Source organism: Phyllostomus hastatus, unplaced genomic scaffold, assembly GCF_019186645.2.
Source record: "Phyllostomus hastatus isolate PE091 unplaced genomic scaffold, TTU_PhHast_1.1 phas_contig_38, whole genome shotgun sequence".
In the NCBI taxonomy this organism is placed as follows: domain Eukaryota; kingdom Metazoa; phylum Chordata; class Mammalia; order Chiroptera; family Phyllostomidae; genus Phyllostomus; species Phyllostomus hastatus.
In genome coordinates this window covers 14,858,395-14,881,603 of record NW_025333869.1, presented here as the reverse complement: position 1 = coordinate 14,881,603, position 23,209 = coordinate 14,858,395, and the positions used below count along the sequence as shown (strand labels likewise).

Genomic DNA, 23,209 nt, shown 5'->3' with positions numbered 1-23,209 from the left:
AATATTAGTTGACATATATGCAAGAGTTTATTTCTGGGCTTTTGATTCTGTTCCATCAGTCTATATTTCTTGTTTTATGCTAATACCATACTGTTTTGATTACTATAACTTTTCAATATAGTTTTAAATGAAGCATGTCATACCAAATCTGCTCTTATTTTCCAGTATTTCTTTGGCTAATCAAGTTTTTATTTAGTGTTATAAAAATTTTAGGATTGTTTTTCTGTTTCTGTAAAAAAGTGCTATTGGAATTGTAAGAATTGCCTTGAATCTATACATTGCTTTGGGTAGTGTGGACTGCCCATCTTGCTGATGTCACTCTGCTCATAACTCTTAAACACTTATCACACTTTTGTATTTTTTATATGCCCATCTCACTAGCTAGATTATAGGATTTGTGAAATTTTACCTTATTTATCCTTATAGCCAAAGCATAATTCTAGAGCAGTATCAAATGTGGGATGTAGGACAGAATCCAATAAACACAGATTGTAATTTTCTATTAATCTTAAAGTTTAATCCTGTTCAGAAATTAAATCCTTATGAGTTATTCCAATGGGTTGTGGTTTCTCCATCAGATTGAGCTAAGCAGTTCTATTTTTGATTTTGAAAAGCAAATTTTCAGTCTTTTTAAAATATTTGCAATTTTTTAAAATCATATGTTATCTTTTTAGCATATTCATTTGAATAACTCATGTTCTAAAATACAGCATTTTAATTTAAAATTTGACATTCCCTAAGGCCAATAGTTCATGAAACAACTGCCATTGAAAAGATAGTTCATTAGTCATAGTTCCCAAGAAAAGGGGTACACCATGCTATGGGGTGCTCCACGGGGAAGCATCAAGGTCAGTCAAGAGGCAGAGGAGAAGGAGGAATTGGGGTAAGGGCCTTTATTATGATCTCAACAGGATACAGTGAGTGAGTCAGGGTAAGCAGGTTTAGAATTGGCTAGTTTGAATAATGTCAGCATTCTGTGGGTAGAGAGGCTATCCCTGGTTGTCTGGTACCTAACCCTGTGGTTACAAAAGCAGGTGCACAGTTGTCCAAGGTATGAAAGCCTGATAAAGAAGACAGTCAGGATAGGAGCTCTGGATTGATTGCTTTGCATTTGGGAAAAAAAGATGCTCATGAGCTACTTGATTACTCATTCTCAGAACTGGCTAACTTTGGGAGGGCAGTCCCTTCAGAACAAGGCCCAGATGTCAAAAAGTCAGAAATGCTGATATGTCCCCTAAAGCAAGGGATATAAAGGAAAGAATAAACAAATGAAACCTCATCAAATTAAAAAGCTTCTGCATAGCTAAAGAAAACATCATTAAAATGAAAAGAAAACCAACTATATGGGACAATATATTTGCCATTGATACCTTGGACAAGGGTTGATCTCCGAAATAGATAAAGAACTCAGATGACTCCACTCCAGGAAGACAAAAAAATCCAATTAAAAAATGGGCAAAGGACTTGAACAGATACTTCTCCAAGGAGGACATACAGAGGGCTCAAAGACAAATGAAAAGATGCTCAGCATCACTAGCCATAAGATATATGCAGATTAAAATCACAATGAGATACCTCTTCATACTAGTGAAAATGGCCATCATAAACAAATCAACAAACAAGCATTGGAGAGGATGAGGAGAAAAGGGAACCCTAGTGCACTGTTGGTGGGAATGCAGGCTGGTGCAGCCACTGTGAAAAACAGTATGGAATTTCCTCAGAAAACTAAAAATGGAACTGCCTTTTGACCTGGCAATTCCACAACTGGGATTATACCCTAAGAATCCTGTAACTCCAATTCAAAAGAACTTACGCAGCCCAATGTTCATAGCAGCACGATTTACAATAGCCAAGTGCTGGAAGCAACCTACGTGCCCATCAGTAAATGAATGGATCAAAAAACTATGGTCCATTTACACAATGGAATACTATACAGCAGAGAGAAAGAAGGAGCTCCTACCTTTTGCTATAGCATGGTTGGAACTGGATAGTATTATGCTAAGTGAAATAAGCCAGGCAGTGAGGGAAAAATACCATATGATCTCACCTTTAACTAGAACATAATAAAAGTAAAAAGCAAGTAAAATATAACCAGAGACTTTAAAATTAAGAATAACCTAACAATAACCAGAAGGAAGGGGGAAGGGACAATGCGGGGAAGGGCTTTCAGGAACTATTGTAAAGGACACATGGACAAAACCAAGGGTGGGGCGGAACAAGGGAGGGAGGTGGGTTTGGCTGGGGTGGGGAGAGTGGTAGGGAGAAAATGCGAACAACTGTAATTGAACAACAATAAAGTAATTAAAATTTTTTTAAATTAAAAAGTCAGAAATATAACATAAAAGTTATGGCCATTACACCCTATGATGCCAAAAGAGATTTATTTTTCTCTAAACATGGTAGTACATGCAGGCAGACAACAATCTCTGCAGCTATCTGGATACAGTTGCTGTTATAAGACAATAACTGTTGTTATGTTGTGGCCAGAACAAAGATTAAATCTGAATACTCCACATACTTTTATTGAAGATTATATGCAGAGATACCACAAAAACTTGAAGATACTTCAGAGACCTTAAAATTAGATTCAATTCAGTGATAACCAGATGTTTGAATCACTTTCCTTATGAGTCATGTGTGGTTTATCATGCTTCTGGATATATATCTTGGAGAGAATCTTTGTTTGTACTAATTCTTAAAGTGGCAAGTATCTTTTACTGCTTCTGTCTCAGTTGAATCATCACTGTCCTTATCTCTTGGTACTAATCCTATCATTTTCTTGGATCCCATATCTCACTCCCTGCCGAGGTATACTTGTCACTAAACCCCTGTTGGAATAACTACACAGCTGGACAAAAATTTCTTTCACTGCTGGTTGACAACTTATTTCTTTTAAGTTACCTAAGAAGGAAGGATATGGCTAACTGCAGTGTAAGATTATCATGTATCACAAATACTCCGTACTGCTCTTTGTTTTGGTAAAGAAGATGAGACTCAAAAGTCACATTTTGAAATAACAAAAGGATCACTTGATACAAGTCTTTCTGATGTTAGAGTTTATGGATTTTTTAATGAACTACAATATTTAATATTAAAGCTGGATATCACAATAGATATATAAAAGGAATCAGTGTTTTTGTTTGTTAGTTTGTTTTGTGTTAGTTTGTAGGTGTACTTTTAAGGTTTATTCTGGAGAGTTATATATGTTAAGTGTTCATATTACACTCTTAGAACTTAAGGTTTTTTTTTTTTACATAGAGCTGGTAAGTCCAGTTTTTTCATTCATATTTGTGAATTAAAGACACCTGGACCTGTCTGCTGTCATTGAATAAAGTGGTATAGCAGACTCCTCCCTTGCTTGAGAAAGCTTGACAACACTTTTTATGTAGATGGGCTTATTGACAAGATTTGCATTGGGTCAAGAGTTGGAGAGATGTTAGACTGAGAAACCTCAAATATCGTAATGAAGAAGGACAGCATCCTCACTAGAACCCCTAATTATTCACAGGTATTTACTTTTATTTCCTTTGTCTCACTTTCTTTTCCTTCCTCATTATACTCCCTACATACCATAAGTTGATGAATATTCTACTTAAAGTGCAAGTACTTTATGCATACAAGACTGCTCATTATAGCACGGATTATAATGATGCAAAATTAGAAATAATATAAATGTCCATATATCTTTACTGTAATATAGATTACTATACAGACAGTAAAGAAGATGAAATAGACCTCTGAGTAATAACATACAAAAATGCCCATAATTTTTATTTTATTGTAGTTTTAAAAGACAGGTTAATGAGTATAATAAATGAGCCATAGAAAATACATGCAATGGCATGATTGAGTCTCACTAACATAACTGAAAAAAAGCTAGATATAAAAAGAACATATAATATGGTTCCATTTATGTAAAGTTCAAAAACAAACATAGTTAATCTCTGGTGTCAGAAGTCAGTTTAGTGGTTACATTGTGGGCAATGTGGTTGGGATTAGAAGCGGGTATATGGATGGGCCTCTCCTCTGGTACTGGTCTTGTCCCATTGCTTGATCTGGGTGTTGTTTACCTATGCATATTCCTTTAATAGAATTTCCTCATGCTGTAAATGTATGAATTATGCATTTTATATGTGTTACATTCTGATATGAATTTTATTTTAAAGACAATAATTTGCATTTGGAAAAAATAAAAGTGTGGGTTGGACAGCAAAAGGACTTTCTTAGATGGTGTAACAGATGTGGCTAGCCAAGAACAACTGCAAGCTAGATTTCTAGGGGAATAGAACCTCTGATAAGTAGAGGAATGCTGATAGGTTATCAAGATAGGCAGTGCAGGGGCAGGGGCAGGAAAGAATTCAAAGAGAAGAATCAGCCTTGCTATTTTATTTCCAGCTCTAGTTTTCTTATATCCATCTATCCTTGCAATAAGTTGTTTAGAAGCCAAATTTAAAATGAATTAAATTAAATAGTATCAGCTCTGATGGTGATAAAGGGACATACATATTTATTATTGCTATCTTTATTTTATCTTAAGGAACTTCAGTGTATCTTTGTACCTGAAATCAATGAATTTGACAATGCCTGTTTTAATTATTTATTTTCCTTTTTCACACAAAGACTTGAAACTTATTTGTTTTCAAATGGTTAAATGCTACTTCTCAAATCCAACTTTATCTATGCATTTTCCTGGAAATTTTTATCATGATATATTAAAATAATAACAATAATAATGAGATGTTGGTGATGATGATGATGATGATGATGATGATGATGATGAAGCCACTTAAATTTTATGAACATTTTCAGTAAGCCAGGCCCTGTGCTTGTTAAATGCTCACAAAGCATTTAATTTAAATTTCCAGTAATCTGGCAAGGGAAGCGTTATTATTATGGCCCTTTCACATTAAAAACTGAGTCACAGATAGGTTTAATAAAATTTTCCAAACTCACATAAGTAGTTAGGGAGGGTGCTTAGAAACAAATCCTTATTTTCTAACTCTGGACCTACCTTGTCCAATATGGAACTACTAACCACATGTGACCATTGAGCACTTGAAATGTGGCTGGCCTCAAATGAGATGAGTAAGTTCAAAATACACACTGGATTTTAAAGATTTAGTACTAAAAAACATAAAATATTTCATTAACCCTTTTATAGTGGTTTCTTGTGGAAACGATAGTTCAAGATATGTTAAGAGAAATAAAAATTTTGGCTATAGTTAATTTTGCTTTCCTTTTTTTGGCATCTTTTACTGTGTTTTAGCTGCCTTAGGTAAATATGAATCTAGGCTCCCAGGCCTTGAAATACAGACCTCCTGCTCTGGGGTAGGACTCAGTCATAGGGATGTTTGAAAAGCTTCCCTAGCATTTCTAATGTTCCACCAGCAGAGAGGCTCCCTGTCTGGAGTCCAGAAACCTGTGCTGTACTGTCAGATACCAACCTGACCTGATATAGCTCCTGATGATGTAGTTACGACATAGGCCTAAGAAGGGAGAAAAGCTACCAAGGTGTTGGACTGAACAGCTCTTCAAAGAGCTGACTTTCCAGATGGCACTTGTAGATCATGTCAGATAATACAAATATTGAAGCTAAGGTAGTTAGATTCATTTAAATTATGTTTAACCTGGCAAAGGAGGTGGAGATCCTCTAAACCCATCTGGGAAGGGTTGGTGGTTATAATGGGCCTGATTGTTCCCCTGTAGAAGGTATAAATGGCTTTAGTCAATTAGACCCCCTACTCTATCAAAACAAATAAAATACTATAAGAGTATTATAAGCCACTGAGTCAAATTCTCCTCATTGCCAAGAAAATAAGATTTTATAATTCTGAGTCATATATCTGCTAGTGAAATGTGACTTTGCTGATGAACAGTGAATCCTAAATGATGAAACTGGTGTTAAGGGTAAGAACTGGGGGACTGTTATTACATGTTCAGGAAAACAGGAACTCTCAGACCTTCTAACAGTGAAGTGGGAAGCCAAAAACTTGTTTTACCTTAGCATTGAAAACTCACACATAGATTTATTTTGATGCAATTTTCCTTTTACTAATAATTTATTTGTGGGAGAAATAGCACTTGGAAAGCCAGCCATGTTAGACATACCAATGAGAAGACCCGGGGCTTTTAATTTTTTTTTCAAAATGTGCTTTATAGCATTCACTTATCTATAGTCAGCCACAGCTGTGCTTTTTGGGAAAGAAGGAAGAGAGATAAGGGATTTTACAGGAAAGGTTTATATTTGGTGGGAAATAAAAGGAAATTACAGGTTGAGAATGAATGTGTTTATACATTTAAACTGTTATTTCCTTTTAAATATCATTTCTTTGGATAATGCACATCTAAAAATATTTTGCATGTAAAGATGCTAAACTATTTTGAACATCAACATTTTATTATGAAGTAATTATTTTACTTTTCAAAGTATTTTAAATTGTGCCTTGTCACAGTGGACTACAAAGAGCCACAGAATGAATCTGTGCAGTAAAAGGACAGCTCTCTGAGAAAGGGGTGGCTATTACTGTTACCCTACTAGGCAGAGGCTCACTCAATCCAGAAGCTGTTGAGTTCCACAAAGGCCTGTTGAATATCCTTCTGTGTGCAGAGCAAGCATGAGCCAGACACAGGGACCCAGGAATCATGATATTCTTTCCCTTGAGGGTCTCTCAGTCGTGGCTGTGGCAAAACAAAAAAAAAATATATGTGCATTTTGGGCACGAGAAAAATGCAGTCAGGGAAAGATGCAAGAAGGATACAGAAGGGAGAGCTTTAGAAGAATTTCCAGATTTTATTGTATTTATTCTGATTTTTTATGGATCAGTAAGTACATTAGTTTGCTAGGGCTGCTGGTAATTAAGTAGGGTTAAGTAACAGAAATGTATTGTGTCACAGTTCTGGAAGCTGGGAGTACAAGATCAAGGTATTAACAGAACAGAATCTATTTCCCTCATAGTTCTTTCCTCCTAGCTTCTGGGGTGTTCTGGCAATTTTTTACTTTCCTGGACTTGTTGATGCATTAACACAATCTCTGCCTTCATTGTCACATCGTGCTGTTCCTGTGTGCATGTTTGTCTCTGTGTCCAAATTTCTCCTTTTCATGCAGACATGATATTATTGGATTAGGATTCAATGACCTCATCTTAACCTGATTATCTGCAAAAGCCCTATATCCAAAGATCATTTCACAGGTACTGGGATTAGTACTTCCACATCTTTTGGGAGACCCAATTCAACTCATAATAGTGGGAATTCTGAGGTAGAGGAGGGAAAGGGGCTTTCAGGCACACATATCACTGTGTTAAAGACATGGAGCATTTTAGTAGTTTCCAGTCATCTCAGGTCCCCTGCACTCAGGTGGTTGGGCTGGAAGCTCTCAAGCAGCATCCTCCAGGTTCCTTGCAGGAGGATTTGGAGCTTGTTTGATGTTCCTGATATTTTTATTTGAAACCATTTTTTACTGTATTTTTCCCATTTCTATTTATCCCCCTTATACCCACTACTCCTACCCCTATATCACCTCTACTCCCTCCCCTCTGCAATAATGCCTTCTTTTCACATACTTTCTCTGTGCCCTACCTTGCCAGTGTGTCTTTGATCTCATCGATCTCATGGTAAGGATACACTTCATTTGCCTTCAGGACGTCTTTTATCAGGATAATTTTTTTTCTTTACTAGCTTAGTTATAGGGCCATGTAATATTTTTTCCCTCCTTCCTTCCTTCCTTCCTTCCTTCCTTCCTTCCTTCCTTCCTTCCTTCCTTCCTTCCTTCCTTCCTTCCTTCCTTCCTTCCTTCCTTCCTTTCTTTCTTTCTTTCTTTCTTTCTTTCTTTCTTTCTTTCTTTCTTTCTTTCTTTCTTTCTTTCTTTCTCTTCAAGTTAAAAAGTTCATGATAGCTCCCTGGCTGGTGTGGCTCAGTGGATTGAGTGCCAGATTGTAAACCAAAGGCTCGCCAGTTCAATTCCCAGTCAGGGCACATGCCTGGGTTGTGGGCCAGGTCCCCAGTAGGGGGTACATAAGAGGCAACCATACACTGATATTTCTCTCCCTCTCTTTCTGCTTCTCTTCCCCTCCATTTAAAAAAATAAATAAATAAGATCTTTAAAAAATATAGTGCATGATAGCTTATTGTGGGGGGTGGGGTCAAGGGATTGAGCAAAAAGGGAAAAAGATTTATGGATATGGACAACAATATGGTGATTGCTGGGGAGGTGGGGGAGTAAGGGGACTAAATAGTAATAGAAAAAATACAATAAAGATTAAATTTTTTAAAAATAGAAGAAAGGGGAAAAATGTACCCATCCTGGTTTCCAACAATCTGTTCTTTTTCCCTTCATTCTCTTCCTTAATCAAGATTGGTTTGCTGTTCCTTGTAAGATCTTAATATTTTAATCTATCCCCAGCATTTGTTGATTTTCGAGAACAAAATTTAGGAGGCCTCATTGTTCCATGACTAGTAAATGCTGGAATAAATCCACTTAGACTTAATCCAGTTAAAATGAAAACAAAAAGCAAGCGATAAGCCTTCAATCAACAAGAGATTGACCTACTCAGATTATGGGGTTGACGTAATGAATAGAAATAAATGCATGCTAGAGTTAGAGAGTTAGGAAGTGAAGACCTATTTCATAAGTAGTGAGTTCATTAGTGAATATTATTGTGTTATGGTGATTTTTGCTTCTTAATGTAGACTTTTAACTGCAGGGTCTCTGATGATGAATACTTGCATAAGAAGCCCAGTGGTTTTGTTAGGTTAACTCTAGCATAAACTATCTCATGAGTAATCATGTTTTCATTTGATACCTAGTGGTTGCCCCACATAGGGTCTGGTATGCATATGTTGATATGAGGTGGTCTAGGTGAAAAAGCTTTGTTCTTGTATATGACTTAAGATGTGTGTATATGTTTATATCTGTATTTAAGCCTGACATTACTTAGATGCTAGCACACTTAAGAAAATCATGTTTAAGTTTCATGTCTTACAGTCTTAATTATTAAAACTGTAGTACAAAGAAAAGGTCCCCAAGAAGAAATGGCCTCCTAGGGCCCCATATTTGAAGGGGACATGGAGCTACCTTTTAGAATATTTCCCCTTCCTGATGTTTACAGGGACACACAGTTCATCACAGTCACCCACACCTCTATTCTTAATTTTGAAAACTGCACAGGAAAATAGTATAAGAAAGCAAAAACTACAATTTTCTTGTGGTATTTTATTTTTCTATCTGGTATTGCTTGGTGTGCTTTTTATAGAGAGACTTCTAAAATTCTAAAGACTTCTGTTTTTCAAAAGCATTCTTGTCAGGCAGCTTTGCACATCGGGACCTAAACTGTAAAGTCTCTGGTTTAGCATGCACTGTTGAAGCCTGCATGTTTCCCAGGAATTCTGTGTCTCTGGAAACAAAAGGCATACTTTTATTTTCAAAGGGTATATGTAAGGGAAAGTGTGATAGGTGCCCATGCCCCAGTGAGGATTGCTTGCTTTACATCCTTCAAAATATCTTTGTAGCAAATTCTGAACAACTTGTTGAAAATACAGTTACCAAAAGTAAAAGGAACTATGAATAAAGAAAATGACATAATAGTAAATGTCTTCAATACAGGTCTCAGTTTACAGACAGTGGGGCCCAGCATAGCCAGTGACTGACTGCCTGGAGATAAAGCTAGTTCTGCACGAGAGAAGTGATGCATTTTAAAGTCCTCCTTCCTTTTTGTTGTTGTTGTTTTGTTTTGTTTCTGTTTTAACTTGGATATTAGCTCCAAGAGAAAAAGGCAAATGGAGTAAACTGGCATTTTGTGTATCAATTGTATGTTATCTATTGTTCTAGACACATTATTTGTGGTCTTTTATTGAATCTCTTAACAAACAGGTGAAGTATGTAGCATTTCCCCAATTTATTGACAAAGACCATGGATGAGAGAGGATAAGAGAAGTTGTAGTTGGTGTTTAAACCCAGGCGTACCCACCAACCAAGGACAATGCTTCCTGAGTGAGGTGGGCAACACAGGACAGTTAAAGGCATCACCAGGCTCTTCCTAAGTATAGGCCAGGCTGCACCCAAAAATATTTTTTCCATTGGTCATTTCTCAGTTTCCAAAATTTCACTGTAACATCACCTTCTCTAGTTTCTGCCTTTCTAACGTGTATTACAGAAAAGAAAAAAAAAAAGATCAGAATCGGGAACTGGAGATAATAAAAACATCCTTTACCAATTCCTATTTAAACAAAGATTGGTTTTGCCCTCAAAATGACTTTATATTCTGGGCTTTTAAAAATGAAATGCAGCCCTGGCTGGTGTGAGTCAGTGGATTGAGTGTCAGATTGCAAACCAAAGGGTCACTGGTTCGATTCCCAGTCATGCATATGCCTGGGTTGGGGGCCAGGTTCCCAGTAGGGAGCATGCCAGAGGCAAACACACATTGATGTTTCTCTCCCTCTCTTTCTCCCTCCCTTCCCCTTGCTCTAAAAAATAAATAAATAAAAATTTTAAAAATAAATGCAAAGATATTAATATTCCATAAAATACTTATTATCATATATTAGATTGAATCAAATTAAATTTAACAATGTTTAACAATTTACTGCCCACCTCTCCCAAATGGCAATTTTACATGATTCAGCCTAATAGTTAATGACAACTCAGAGTTAGGAACTACAACACTGTACATTTTAGATCATTCAATCCTCACTATGTCTCTACAATGAAGTTAACGGTAACTTCAAGTTACAAGTAAGATGTTCACTGCTTTCTGCAGTTAGACTGGAATTCTAGACTCTACATCCAGGCCAAAGTGGTAGAAACAGGGCAGGTTTGGAGAAAGTACATTTGTCTTGCAGCACATGACAGAGGATCTAGGGAGTTATGGGGGCTACCTTCACGATTTCATCAAACAGCCCAGTGACCTCTGTCACTAAATTAATGGACTGTATTTCAATTGGCCTATTAGAAGTATTCAATAACATATCCTTCTAGAAAAACTCTATGTTTTGGTTTATGATATTATCAGGTTTTGGGTTTTAATTTTTTTCTTGCTTGCTTGGCTATTCTTTTTCATCTCTCCTCCAATTTTCTTCTCTACCCTTTCCTGAAATTTTGGAATTCCCCAAGGCTCTAACTTAGTCATTCTCTTATTTCTCTATAGTTTTTCTTGGGACTATCTTATCAATACACTAGTTTCAGTATATACATATCCAATAAATATTTATATCCAGAATCTTGTCACTACCTCTTAGCCTAGATTTATATATTTAAATTTCTACCTGACATCTTCACTTGGTTATCTTCTAGGACCTTAATACTCACTGAGTCTAAAACTGAACTTTGTTACTTTTTCCTCCAAGCCTGATCCTCCTCCAATATACTCTTAGTTAACAGTATCACCATCTAGCCCCTTACGTATTTTCAACCTGTTTTCTATTTCTGTTTATTTTAATCTCCACCATGGTTGTAACTACTGTTGTACAAACATCCCTCATGTTTGACCCAAGTGGATATATATAATAACTCCTAATAGGATCCTGCATTTATTTATTCCTTGTAATCTTTTCCCCACCATGCAGAAAAAAAGAAATGTGTATATATCACACTACGCTCCTCTCCTTTTAAATGCTTTGGTGTTTTCCTACTGTTGTAATGTCATGTTCATTGTATAGCAAGTTCCCATTGCCTCTGTTGCTCTGCTAGGCTGCTAAGCAGGAAAACAGGGCTCATGCAAAGGCCCTGAGAATAGGAGAAAACTTCCAGATTCCTAAATATGTCGTTTTTATTTCCTACCCCAGGGCCTAGGCACAGGCTGTTTTTTTCTTTCAGTACCCCTTTCCTCATCTCCATTTCTCTTGCTTAGTTTGCCTTTAATCTTATACTTCAGATTTCTGATCTCTCTTCTCTATGAATAGGTTAATTGATCATATGCTTTTGTAATATTATATACCTCCTTGTTATAACATTTATTATAGTTGGCATTTCATATCATTGAAATATCCTGATAGGGAATTGAAGTTCATAAAGGTAAAGTAATAGAACTGTGGTTACTCAAATGAAAAGTAGCTAAAATGAAAGTCAAATCCACAGTTGCCTCTCAACCCTTTGCTTCTTGCACTTCCCCATGCTAGCTCTTGTGTAACACTGTGAGCCAAAGGCACTCATAGTACCATCATTGTGACTCCACCTTTGTCTACAAATTCACTCAGTGTCTTTGGAGTTTTATTTTCACTCTTGATTTAAAGCTCAGAATTGATTTTGTGCATTTCCCCAGACTATGTTTGAGTAGTTCCAATAAGAACAAAAACACTGCATAGATTTCACAAAGAAATTGTTGAGTGAATACAATCTATTTTTTTAAAGATTTTATTTATTTTATTTTTAGAAAGGGAAAAGAAGGAGATAGAGAGAGAGAGAGAAACATCAATGTGTGGTTGCTGGGTGTCATGGCCTGCAACCCAGGCATGTGCCCTGACTGGGAATCGAACCTGCAACACTTTGGTTCACAGCCCATGCTCAATCCACTGAGCTATGCCAGCCATGGCTGAGTGAATACAATCTTATTTTTTATTTTATTGAGTATTATTATCCATTATTTTCATTATTATTTTTATTGGGACAGGTCAGGAGGGGTAGATAATCATAAGCAAGTCATGCTTATTCCATTGCAGTCATCAACTCACAGCAATGAAGTGAAATGCAATTCTTTATAGTTGATACAAATACCTATTTTACTCTAAGTTCAACTGGAAAATTTAATGAGCTTGCAAATGTGGGGATAGAAAGGATGGCATCCTTTAAGATAGCAATGTGTCCAAGCAGGGTCTCAATGACACATTTTTAATCTCTTTAATTTGAATCTTTCCAAATGTGAAATGTCAGTGAAGGCTTGCTAGGGCCACCCAGCTGCATCTCTCCATTTACTCAGATAACTGGATAATGTGACATTTCCCTTAGGCTTACTTTCTGTTTTCTGATACTCCAGTCTGAATAAAGGCATAAAAAGTAGAATAAAACCTAAGGGGAAAAAGAAGAGGGGATAGTTCTAAAATTGTGTTTCCCAACACACTTCTGCAGGAAAAAGGACTGAGAAATATGTAGTCCTGTTTAAACATAGAGCATGGTCAGGAAGGAAGGAAGGAAGGAAGGAAGGAAGGAAGGGAGGAAGGGAGGAAGGGAGGAAGGGAGGAAGGGAGGAAGGGAGGAAGGGAGGAAGGGAGGAAGGGAGGAAGGGAGGAAGGGAGGAAGGAAGAAGGGAGGGAAGAAGGGAGGGAAGGAGGGAGGGAAGGAGGGAGGGAAGGAGGGAGGGAGGGAGGGAAGGAGGGAAGTTAATCCTAGAAACCAGGTTCTGTACACATAGATTTTAATCCAGGTTTGCTGTGTCTAATACTCATTTACCTAATTAAAGGTAGAGTATGGTAATTGCCTTTGCTAGCAGAGGAATATCACAAATCATGGACTCATTCACATTAGCTGTCTCAGGAAGTTTCTGGGGCATTACAAAAGTACTGCAGCAAGTCCTGATATGGAGAATTCTGTGCCATGAGCCAACTCTCAGGCTGGTTTCCTAGCTTTGAGTTGGTATCAACACTGAGTGAAGCTAGGCCAAAACAAAAAACTAAGCCATTGACCATTGCAGGCATGGAGTGTGTTAAGAACCATACATAAACACAACCATGTATCGTGTCTTCCTGGACCCTGACTAGGCAGCCTAAAAATCACCCAGAAAATCAGGGCCTGGCAATCAGATGGTAAGGCAAAGAAGATGAACAATGAGAATATTTATCTATCCATAGATTAAAACTAAAGTTTCTTCTGATGCCTGGGAACAAATGGCTTCATCATTTTCCTTATGACTCTTCAACTCCTGCAAAGGACTTGTGATAGAGTCACAATGAGGAGGCATATTTGAATGTGAAAGCCCCAATGAGAAGAGCCAGAGTTAAAAATGGGTGGAGTCAGTTGGCACTGGTCAACTTGGGGAAGGAAGATTTGTGTGAAGCCTGAGAGGACATGGTGTGAACAAAGGAAACATTAAACCTTAAGAGCATCCCTGAGTGATAGTTGATATTTCATGAACGTCAGGAGAAAATCCCTATAAATCCTGAAATATCTGTTTATTCACCAAATAACAAGTTTTAGGGTGTTAACTATGTGGGAAGAACTGTAGTTGGTGCTAGAGAAACAGTGGCGATTTAAATGAATAAATCAACAAAAACATGGTTTCCTGCACCAGTGATGCTTGCAGTTCAGTGCAAGATTTTTTGAGTTAGTGACATTTAATTTGAAGTCAAAAGGTAAGTAGGCACTTAAAAACAAATATGGATAATATTTCAGAAAAGGATAAAGAAAATCATGTATTGAGGCTCTATAAAGTAAATCTTAAACATGCTAGAAGAAAAGGGGAGGAGTTAGTGTGGGTGGATGGTGTTGAACCAGGCATGTATCTTTTGTATCATATATATCCTTTATGTAGTTCCTGTATTCTTTGCCCCAGGATTAATATTGTTGCAACTATAAGTGACATAAAATAAAACAATTAAAATTTATTATTTGATATATTCTGATATAAATATTCATCCATTAAAATATTATCCTATTTGAGACAATGAATATACATATAACTCTCCAAAGTTTCCTGATATTACTCTGAGGTTTCTTTTCTCCACCAAAGCCCCTCCATTCCTTACCCAAGATATCCACTTACATGCTTTCTATATACTATGAATTTGTTTCCATTTTCCAGAATTTTGTACAATTAGGATAATGCAACAGGTACACATTTAATTATTCTAAGATTCATGTGTATTCTTGCTTATATCTAGAGCTCATTCCTTTTTATTTCTGAATAACATCCCATTGTATGATTATAGCACATGTTATTTATCCATTCACCTGTTAGTGGGCATTTGGATTATTTACACATTTTCACTATTAAAAATGAACCTTCCATGAAAATTTATGTACATAATGAACATTTGCTGTCATTAGTCTTGAGTAAATACCTAGAAATGGAATGGCTGCATCATAAGGTAGGCATATGTTCAACTTTCATGAAATTATTTCTTAAGTGTTTATACCACTTTACATTTCTACCAGAAATCATGAAAATTAAAGACTGTTTATATCCTTGGTAAGGCTTTTTTTTTTATTTTAATCATTCTAGTAAAAATGCCATATATCCCATTGCAGATTAATTTTCAATTCCATCATGACTAATGATATTCAGCATCTTTTAATGTATTTACTTGTCATCTATATATTTTTGGAGAAATGTCTATTCAGATCTTTTACCCATTTCAAAATGGGGTTATTTGTCTTCTTATTGACTAGTAAGAGATCCACCATATATGTTGTATGTATAAGTCCATATCATTAAATATATATTTCTGTTGAATAGTCCATGTTATTCAATGTATAGTACAAGTCTATATTTTAAAGAGCAAAGATTATTAACGTTGATGAAATCCATTTTATTGATTTAAAAATTTTTGTATTTTGTATCCGTTATGTTGCAGTTATGAAATCTTTGCCAAACCTATGATCATTAAGATTTTCTCCCATATTTTCTTCTAATAGTTTTAGAGTGTAAAATTTTACATTAAGGTCTAAGATCAAGGTTCATTTTTGTGGATATGTCAGTACTATCATTACAATGTCATTTTTTAAAAAGACATGGAATATCTGCATCCTTTTCCTTTTGAATTATCTTGGCACCTTCTCACAAACCAATTGGCCACATATTTTTGCATCTATTTCTGGGCTCCCTTGTTTTTTTCACTTATTCATGTTTATAAGTAGACCAGTGCAATATTGCCTTGATTACTGTAGCTTTATAATAAGTCTTGGGACAGAGTGACTTAAGTACTTCAATCTACTTCTTAGCTACCAAAATGTTGTTTTGGTTACTCTAGATCTTTTGTATTTCCACATACTATTTAGAATCAGCATGTCAATTTCTATAACAAAAACAACAAAATTCCTCCTGAGATTTTTAATAGAATTGTAATCAATCTATTAACTTGAGAAAAATTGGCATCTTAATAATATTGAGTCTTTCAATCCATAAACATGATATAGATGTGTAAGTATATATTTTTTTCACTCATGTTTTCTTTAAATGCTCTCAATAATGTTTGGGTAGTTTTCAGTGTACAGGCCTCATGTATCTTTTGTTAATTTTATATCTATATACTTTATATTTTGATGCTATTGTAAAAAATAATATTGTTAATTTCTGATTGTTATTAAGTAGACATACATTTAATTTTTGTATCATCTATCCTGAAACCTTATATCCTACAAATTTGCTATGCTTCCTTATTAGTTATTCCATCTTTTGTAGGTTTTACCAGCTTTCTGCATAGATGATCATGCTGTCTGAGAACAAAGATAATTTTTCTGCTACTTTTCCAAACTAAATGGATTGAACTTCTGTTTTTTGCTTAGTACATTGACTAAATTTTCAGTAGTGTGTTGAATAGAAGTAGTGAGACTGTATATTCTTGCTTAATTCTTGATTTTGGGGGAAAAGTTTTCAGTCTTTAATAATTTATATGTATATATTTAAATATTATAAAATATATAATTCTTATACAATTATATATTATATATGATTATATATGTATATATATCCTTTATCAGGGTGATGAAGTCTGCTATTTCTAGTTTCTGAGAATTTTAATCAAGAATGAAAGTTAGATTTTAAGTAATTTTTCCTCTAATTTAATAATTAAATTATTTTTATTGACTGTTAAAGTTATGAATCACCCCTGGCTGGTGTGTCTCAGTGGATTGAATGCCAGTCTGTGAACCAAAGGTTCACCACAACTGGGGATTGGGACTGCAATCCAGGCATGTGCCCTGCACAGGAATCAAACCAGTGACCTTTAGCTTTGTGTGGCGATACCCAACCAACTAAGCCTCACTGGTCAGGGCTTATTTATTATTATTTAAATATTAAACCAACCTTGCATTCCTTATAAAAATTGCACTTGGTCTTCTTGCTGGATTTGATTTCCTTAAATTTTTGTGAGAATATTTGTATCTATGTCAATGAGGAATATGTGCCTGTAATTTATTTTCTTTTTATATCTCTCTCTAGTTTTCATATAAAGGTAATGTTGGTATAATAGAATGAATTAGAATGTTTTTCCTTCTCTTCAATTTTTGGTCATTGTGAAGACCCTGAGATAATAGAAGACAATTATATCCAGAGGAATTAGTCTTTTATTCAAAAAGTCAGCATGTTCTCTAACTGAATCATTCTCTTACTTCTGTGTGCATGAGAAACACCTGGAATTTTCTTCTGAATAGACATTTTGATTCAGAAGGTCCAAAATGAATTCATAATTGGCCTTAACAAAGAAAAACAAATCCTCCCCAGGTTATTTTGTTATATAAATCTTTGTTCTGAGGATTCTTGTCTATTCAGTGTTTCTCAGATTATGTTTCATAGACCAGAAATATCAGAATCACCTGGGAATTTTTTTTAAATGCAAATGTTCTTCCCCCACTTTAGACCTACTACAGTAGTTTCTCTGGGAGAGAAAGAAGGTGGCAGTCTGCCCTTCAAAAGCTCTCAGGGTGACTACAATTCACACTAACATTTGAGAACTACTGCACTATGTTAATAAGAGAGAATCAAAATGAAATAAAAATGCAATTAATTTTATATATTTTGTGTTATAAGTAGAGATGATATCTTCTGTACAATTTTTGTAATATATATAGAAGATCTGAGAGAGTGGGAAAGAGAGTAAGTGAGATGTATGAACAGTGTGAAGAAGGTATGGATAAACTTTAGGAAAATGCAGGAACAGGCTGATGAGATTGTTAGTCACTATTGAATGTCTATCTACATAGGCAATGTGATTCTCAACCTTAATTGGCATCTATTTTCCCAATTGTTTAATTTTCTCTCCAATCTGAACTGTTCAAGGTAGAAGAGTAGACAAGACTTTTTTCAGTTTCTTGGATTTGTACACAGTTATTTTTCCAAGGAGTAAAAGACAATGAAAAAAGGATGCAATAGATGAGGTTATTTGCAACAGAGTAAATGGCTATAATCATACTATGTATGCTATATAAAAAGAGAAATGAAGACAAGGAGAGGATAATCACAGAAAGTTCTGAAATTTATGGATAAAATGTCTTTATGAGATGAAGAACTTCTTCAGTAGACACCTTTTAGAAAAGGAGCTGGGTGTAAAAATAGTAATAGCTGAAAAGTAAAATGTTTGTTTATGAATTCTTATTTTTATGAAATAAGAAGCTATAAATTGTGACCTTGATAATAGAGATTGAGATTACTGTGCCAGATCATTGGTACTGAGGAAGTCACAGAATGGGTGAATAAATATTCACACATATACTGGTGTTCTTTTTTACTAGCGATGTCAATCATAGTAGTGGGTGGATAAATTGGAAGCTGACAGCCAAAGCCCAAATCATAAAATGCAGTGGCATCAGTGTCATATAAAATAAATTGGAAGTCATCACTGGCACAGGAAAGTTCTAATGGACACATATTTGTTTCTGTATCAGATTATTTTAAACCCCACCATAATTTCAAAAAATGTGTGTTCCTGGTATGTCCTAAGTGTCTTTTGATAATAAGAAACCTAATTGTGATATCTATGTGTGAGTTCTGATTCAGCCATGCAGTATAGGGAGTAGCAACCAGTGTTCCTATAGACCATTGCAAAGAAATTGAGTCCTACTAACTTTCTTGTGTTTTCCTATTCATGACAAGACAGTTTGCTTTGAAAGGTTTCTACCAGCTCAAAAGAACAAGGATGGAGGTTGTATCTTCTGTGCCCTGCTAACATCCATTCTAATTCTGTTTTTCATATCCACAGAGAGTGAAGAAGTTTATCAAAGGCAGGTGCTGTCAATTTCATGTATCATCTTTGGACTTGTCATCGTGGGCATGTTCTGTGCAGCATTCTACTTCAAAAGCAAGTAAGGCCATTTCCTTAACCTGTTAAAAGGTTACTTCTCAGAGAAAGCACTTTGTCATTCTTTAAGTTCTCAGTCTTTGCTGCAAGCAGAGGGATCTTAATGCAAATTGGCCCATCAAACATCTACAATGACTTAGAATCTTTTGTAGAATGTGGTGAGTGTATATAGCATGTGTATGCATGTGTGTGTGGTTTATCTTTGATGCACATAGTTATCATTCCTCTTTGTGATCATAAAAACTCTGTGCTCTTTGCACATTTTAATTACTTGCCAGAATTAAAGGTTCAGTGTATACCTGTGATTTAGGAGTTAACTGTTCTGAACAGAGAAGTCACTGATGTAGATCTAAACATAATCAACCAGTATCTAGACTTTTCTTTAAAAAAAAGTATTTTTTTTTCTTTCATGGTATTTTTACTTGATACTCATAAAGGTTTCAGACAAATATTAAATATGAATACCATAAAATCTATTTTGATTCACCAGTTGGTATATATCTCTCAAATATGCTCTATAATCCTTTTGCCAAGAAATAAGACCTTCTGCAGATAAAGGTACTTATTTTTGATTAATAAAGTAGGTTATACATATACATATATATAGCAAGATGTATATAAGTATATATGTGTATATACATATATATTTATTTTAAATGAACTTTGGTAAATGTATTCCATTTAGGGAAATGGCTCCATCTGCACTTAAAATAAGAAATGCAAATAAAAATACTCATTTTTTTTCAGTTTCTTGCAAGGCATGTAGGCTTCAATATGTTGGCACAGATTCTGTTTCTCCAGCTTGTCTGAAGTCCAGGTCAAAGCATAATTGCTTTTCATTGGACGTATATTTTTCTATTCATTTGCTCTTCTAAAATTGTATCAATTTCCAGATATAGTCTATGATATCTGTCTGCATGTTGTATATATTCATCTTTAAAATAATAATGGAAGCTCAGGTATGAATCTAGAATTAGTAACTACTACTTTTAAATAAGCTGTTTCAGAATAAAGTTAGATTTTCAGAATTCTTGAAAGTAGTACAGATAGAGTCCTTATGGACAGACTCATTTCCCCGATTATTGTCTTATATGGTATGATACACTTATTATTGATGCAGTAGTACTAACTAAATTTCATGCTTCCAGATTTTTTTTAGTTTTTACCTATTGTGCTTTTTTTTTGTTCCAGGGTCACACCCAGGGTCACATTACATTTAATTATCACACCTCCTAGGCAACTCTTGGCTGTGAAAGCTGTTAGTGTTCATTTTTTGTATTGCTCATTTTATTTTTTTTTACTTTTTAACTGATTTTATTGGGATACCATTGGTTAATAAAATTATATAGCTTTCAGGTGTTACCATTCATTTTTAAGCACTTATTCTTTGTCAGAGACACTGGGCTTTTTATGTGTTATTTCCTATTTTTTACAATTGAAACTGGATGTTATTACTGCATTTTTTAAATGTCAGGATTTAATTTTAAAATATTTTTTGTCAAAGCCACATAATAGAAAATTACAGATGGGGGTCTTCATTTTTTTAAAGAATTATTATTAATTTTCCAATTATAGTTGATATTCGATATTGTGTTAGTTTCAGGTATATGACATAGTAATTAGACATTTATATACCTTACCAACAGATGGGGTCTTTGAATTTTCACAGTTCTAGTTTAAATTGTGATTTAAATATGCTCTGCATCACTCCACCATATTTGTTTCATATAACCCTTTCACTAGATAGTGAAACTGCTTGGAGTGAATCAGGAATGTCTTCCCTGGTGCAACCCAGAGCACTATTTATTTATTTGTCTAAGGAGGCTACATTACATAGTAGTCAGGATTTCACACATGCCAGCCATGCCTGCATTCACATGTTCAGTATGCCACTTGCTTGCAAATTACATCCAGTCCCTTACCCTTTGTTTCCTTTTTGGTAAAATATGGCCAAAAATATATCTACCTCCTAGAATATATTAAGGATTAATGGGATAATACTGTAAAAGTGACAAAATAGTGTTAAAAGAGTAAACACTCAATGAAGGCTTGCTGTTGTTAGCAGCGATGTGTTTCTACTCCAGAACTTAGAGCCTGGGGAACCTCATGCAAAAGTGTACAGTGGAGCAGAGAGGAGTAACCACTCCTGACTGGGCTCTACAAGAGTCTCCTTATGCATGCTGTATGCAAGAAAGAAAATGTGTATTTAACAATAAGCAAATTACTATGAAGTAGTACTTTATCACTTATGTTTAGAGTGTAATTTATGGTGGAGCACATTTAAATTAAAAACTGATTATCACAACCCCAAGAATAGAGAACAGGTGAAAAGCTAGAGGACTTCTGTCTCCAGGGCTGTCAGTCTCCCCCACTCTGGGCAGCAGATGTGCTCTGAAACCAACATCCGGGGCTCAGCAAGCTATCAGGGGGTTTAATGAAAACACTGTTCAATATCAGATTCATTATGGGGGGCTCAGAGGACTGAGCCACCAGAGCCTGCTCAGCTGGGACACATTTTCATTACAAAACAAATAAATAAGAAAATGTGAGAAGAATAAAGTGATAATAAAATTGGAAGCCTTTTCCAAGTGGAGTTATAGTTATCATTAAGAATATATTTCCGTCTTTGAGTACAATTTTCAGCCATGGTCTTCATTTATTTTTCTTGGCCTAAGAGGAATGCCACATCAAACACCAAGCATCTAATCTATATAGCTGAAAGCAATGTACATTTTTATAACACCCTGACATAACACTCTCTGTGCTTATTACTGGAATTATAAGCCACCTCCAAAAACCTTGGGCAGATTCCACCTTGACCTTTCCTCATCTTCACACATACTTTAAGGTTTTATATGGGTATAATTTCTTTACATTATCTCAAAAGGCCCACATCTTCTAGGATTCTAGGGCCTCTCTATCATTGGTTTCCAAATACATTCACTTGAACCTCTATCCTATATACTGGGTTGTACTGTTTCTGGCCAGAGAGTCAGAGGTTATCCCAAATCTCACATTCTCTCAGTCATTTATGTTTTAATGACCAAGAGATGACCCATAATCCCTGATTCCACCATTCTGGTCCTTTCTCCATTCTCTTGTCACTCTTGGTATGGCATGACCTCACCAGATAGAACATCACAGAAAATGGTTAGCTTGTGAAAATTTGAAGGTAATATGATTAGGTAGAAGAGAAGAACACCTTCTTGAATTTAGAGGATTTTCTGAGTTAATTAAACCCCAACATCTCTGAAGGACATAATGAAGGAAATTCTCATCACTCACAATAAGTCAGTATATTCTATATTTCCCCAAAATTAGATTATGGAATTACTGAAAAGATAGCATTTCTATTTAATTCTCAGAAGAGTAATTGGGTCCTTTCTCTGTGCCAAGCCTCTTCTCACTGCTTCATGATTATTTATTCATGTGGGACCTGGTTTTCCCTTTGCCTCATCAGTGAATCCTGATAGGATTTTGTGGCTGTAATGTGCTTCTAAAAATGCTGATGATTGATTTATTTTTAACAATAGGCTATAGGTTAGCTGTTAGGAAGTAGATAGATTATTATAACTGGATTAAAGCAACTAATAGTCCTGGAGATAAAAGCAACACCCTCACTACCACCCATAAATGGTTGAAAAGATGAAAGATCAAAAGAAGTAATGACTCAGAATCTCCAAATCTTGTAGCAAATGCTGTGACTTGCTTGTGAGAGATGCAATTAATACTATCTTTTTTTTCACTTTGAGCCACTGTTCTAATTCCTCTGCAGCATCCTTCCCATCCAAGCTTGCTAAATGATGAGGAAGGGAAAAGATCAATATGCCACATGTGCTCTCACTTTAGTTTCCACAGTATGGAAGATAGCTTTTAAAAACTCTGTCTGCAGATGAGGAAACTGAGGCTCAGAGATGGTTAGGATATCAATCTTTTTTGACTTAGGATGCAAATCTCAATCGCACTGATACATGAACCTAAGCTCTGCAGAGTGCTTCCTGGCTGGTGAAGCTCCATACAAGAGCCAGTGTTCCTATGTACTCCACCAGAGCTCTGACCTTGACAGGGCCTTCGGGAAGAGGCAAAGTTAGTACAGATGATTCTGAAAGGTGTTTTTGTTTCCTTTCTTTTGATTGTTTGTTTGTTTTATTGGTGCTGCTGCTCTTTTATTTAATTGCTGCAAAGCTTTTGGGAGAGAGCAGTTAATAATGTAGTGATTTGTTGCATCTCAGATAAGTGTCACCTCACATATGAGTCCTTTATTTGGATT

The 23,209-nt window shown here is 35.5% G+C and overlaps 1 protein-coding gene across 7 annotated transcripts in view; it reads left to right on the top strand.

Moving 5' to 3' along the window:
• NRG3 (neuregulin 3) overlaps positions 1-23,209 on the top strand; it is a 1,223,498-nt gene that overhangs the window by 1,159,923 nt on the left and 40,366 nt on the right. For all 7 annotated transcript variants that reach the window (XM_045842073.1, XM_045842072.1, XM_045842069.1 and 4 more), the window contains exon 5: positions 18,841-18,943. In XM_045842073.1, the coding sequence (XP_045698029.1) occupies positions 18,841-18,943 (103 nt within the window). The remainder of the gene's footprint in view (positions 1-18,840; positions 18,944-23,209) is intronic.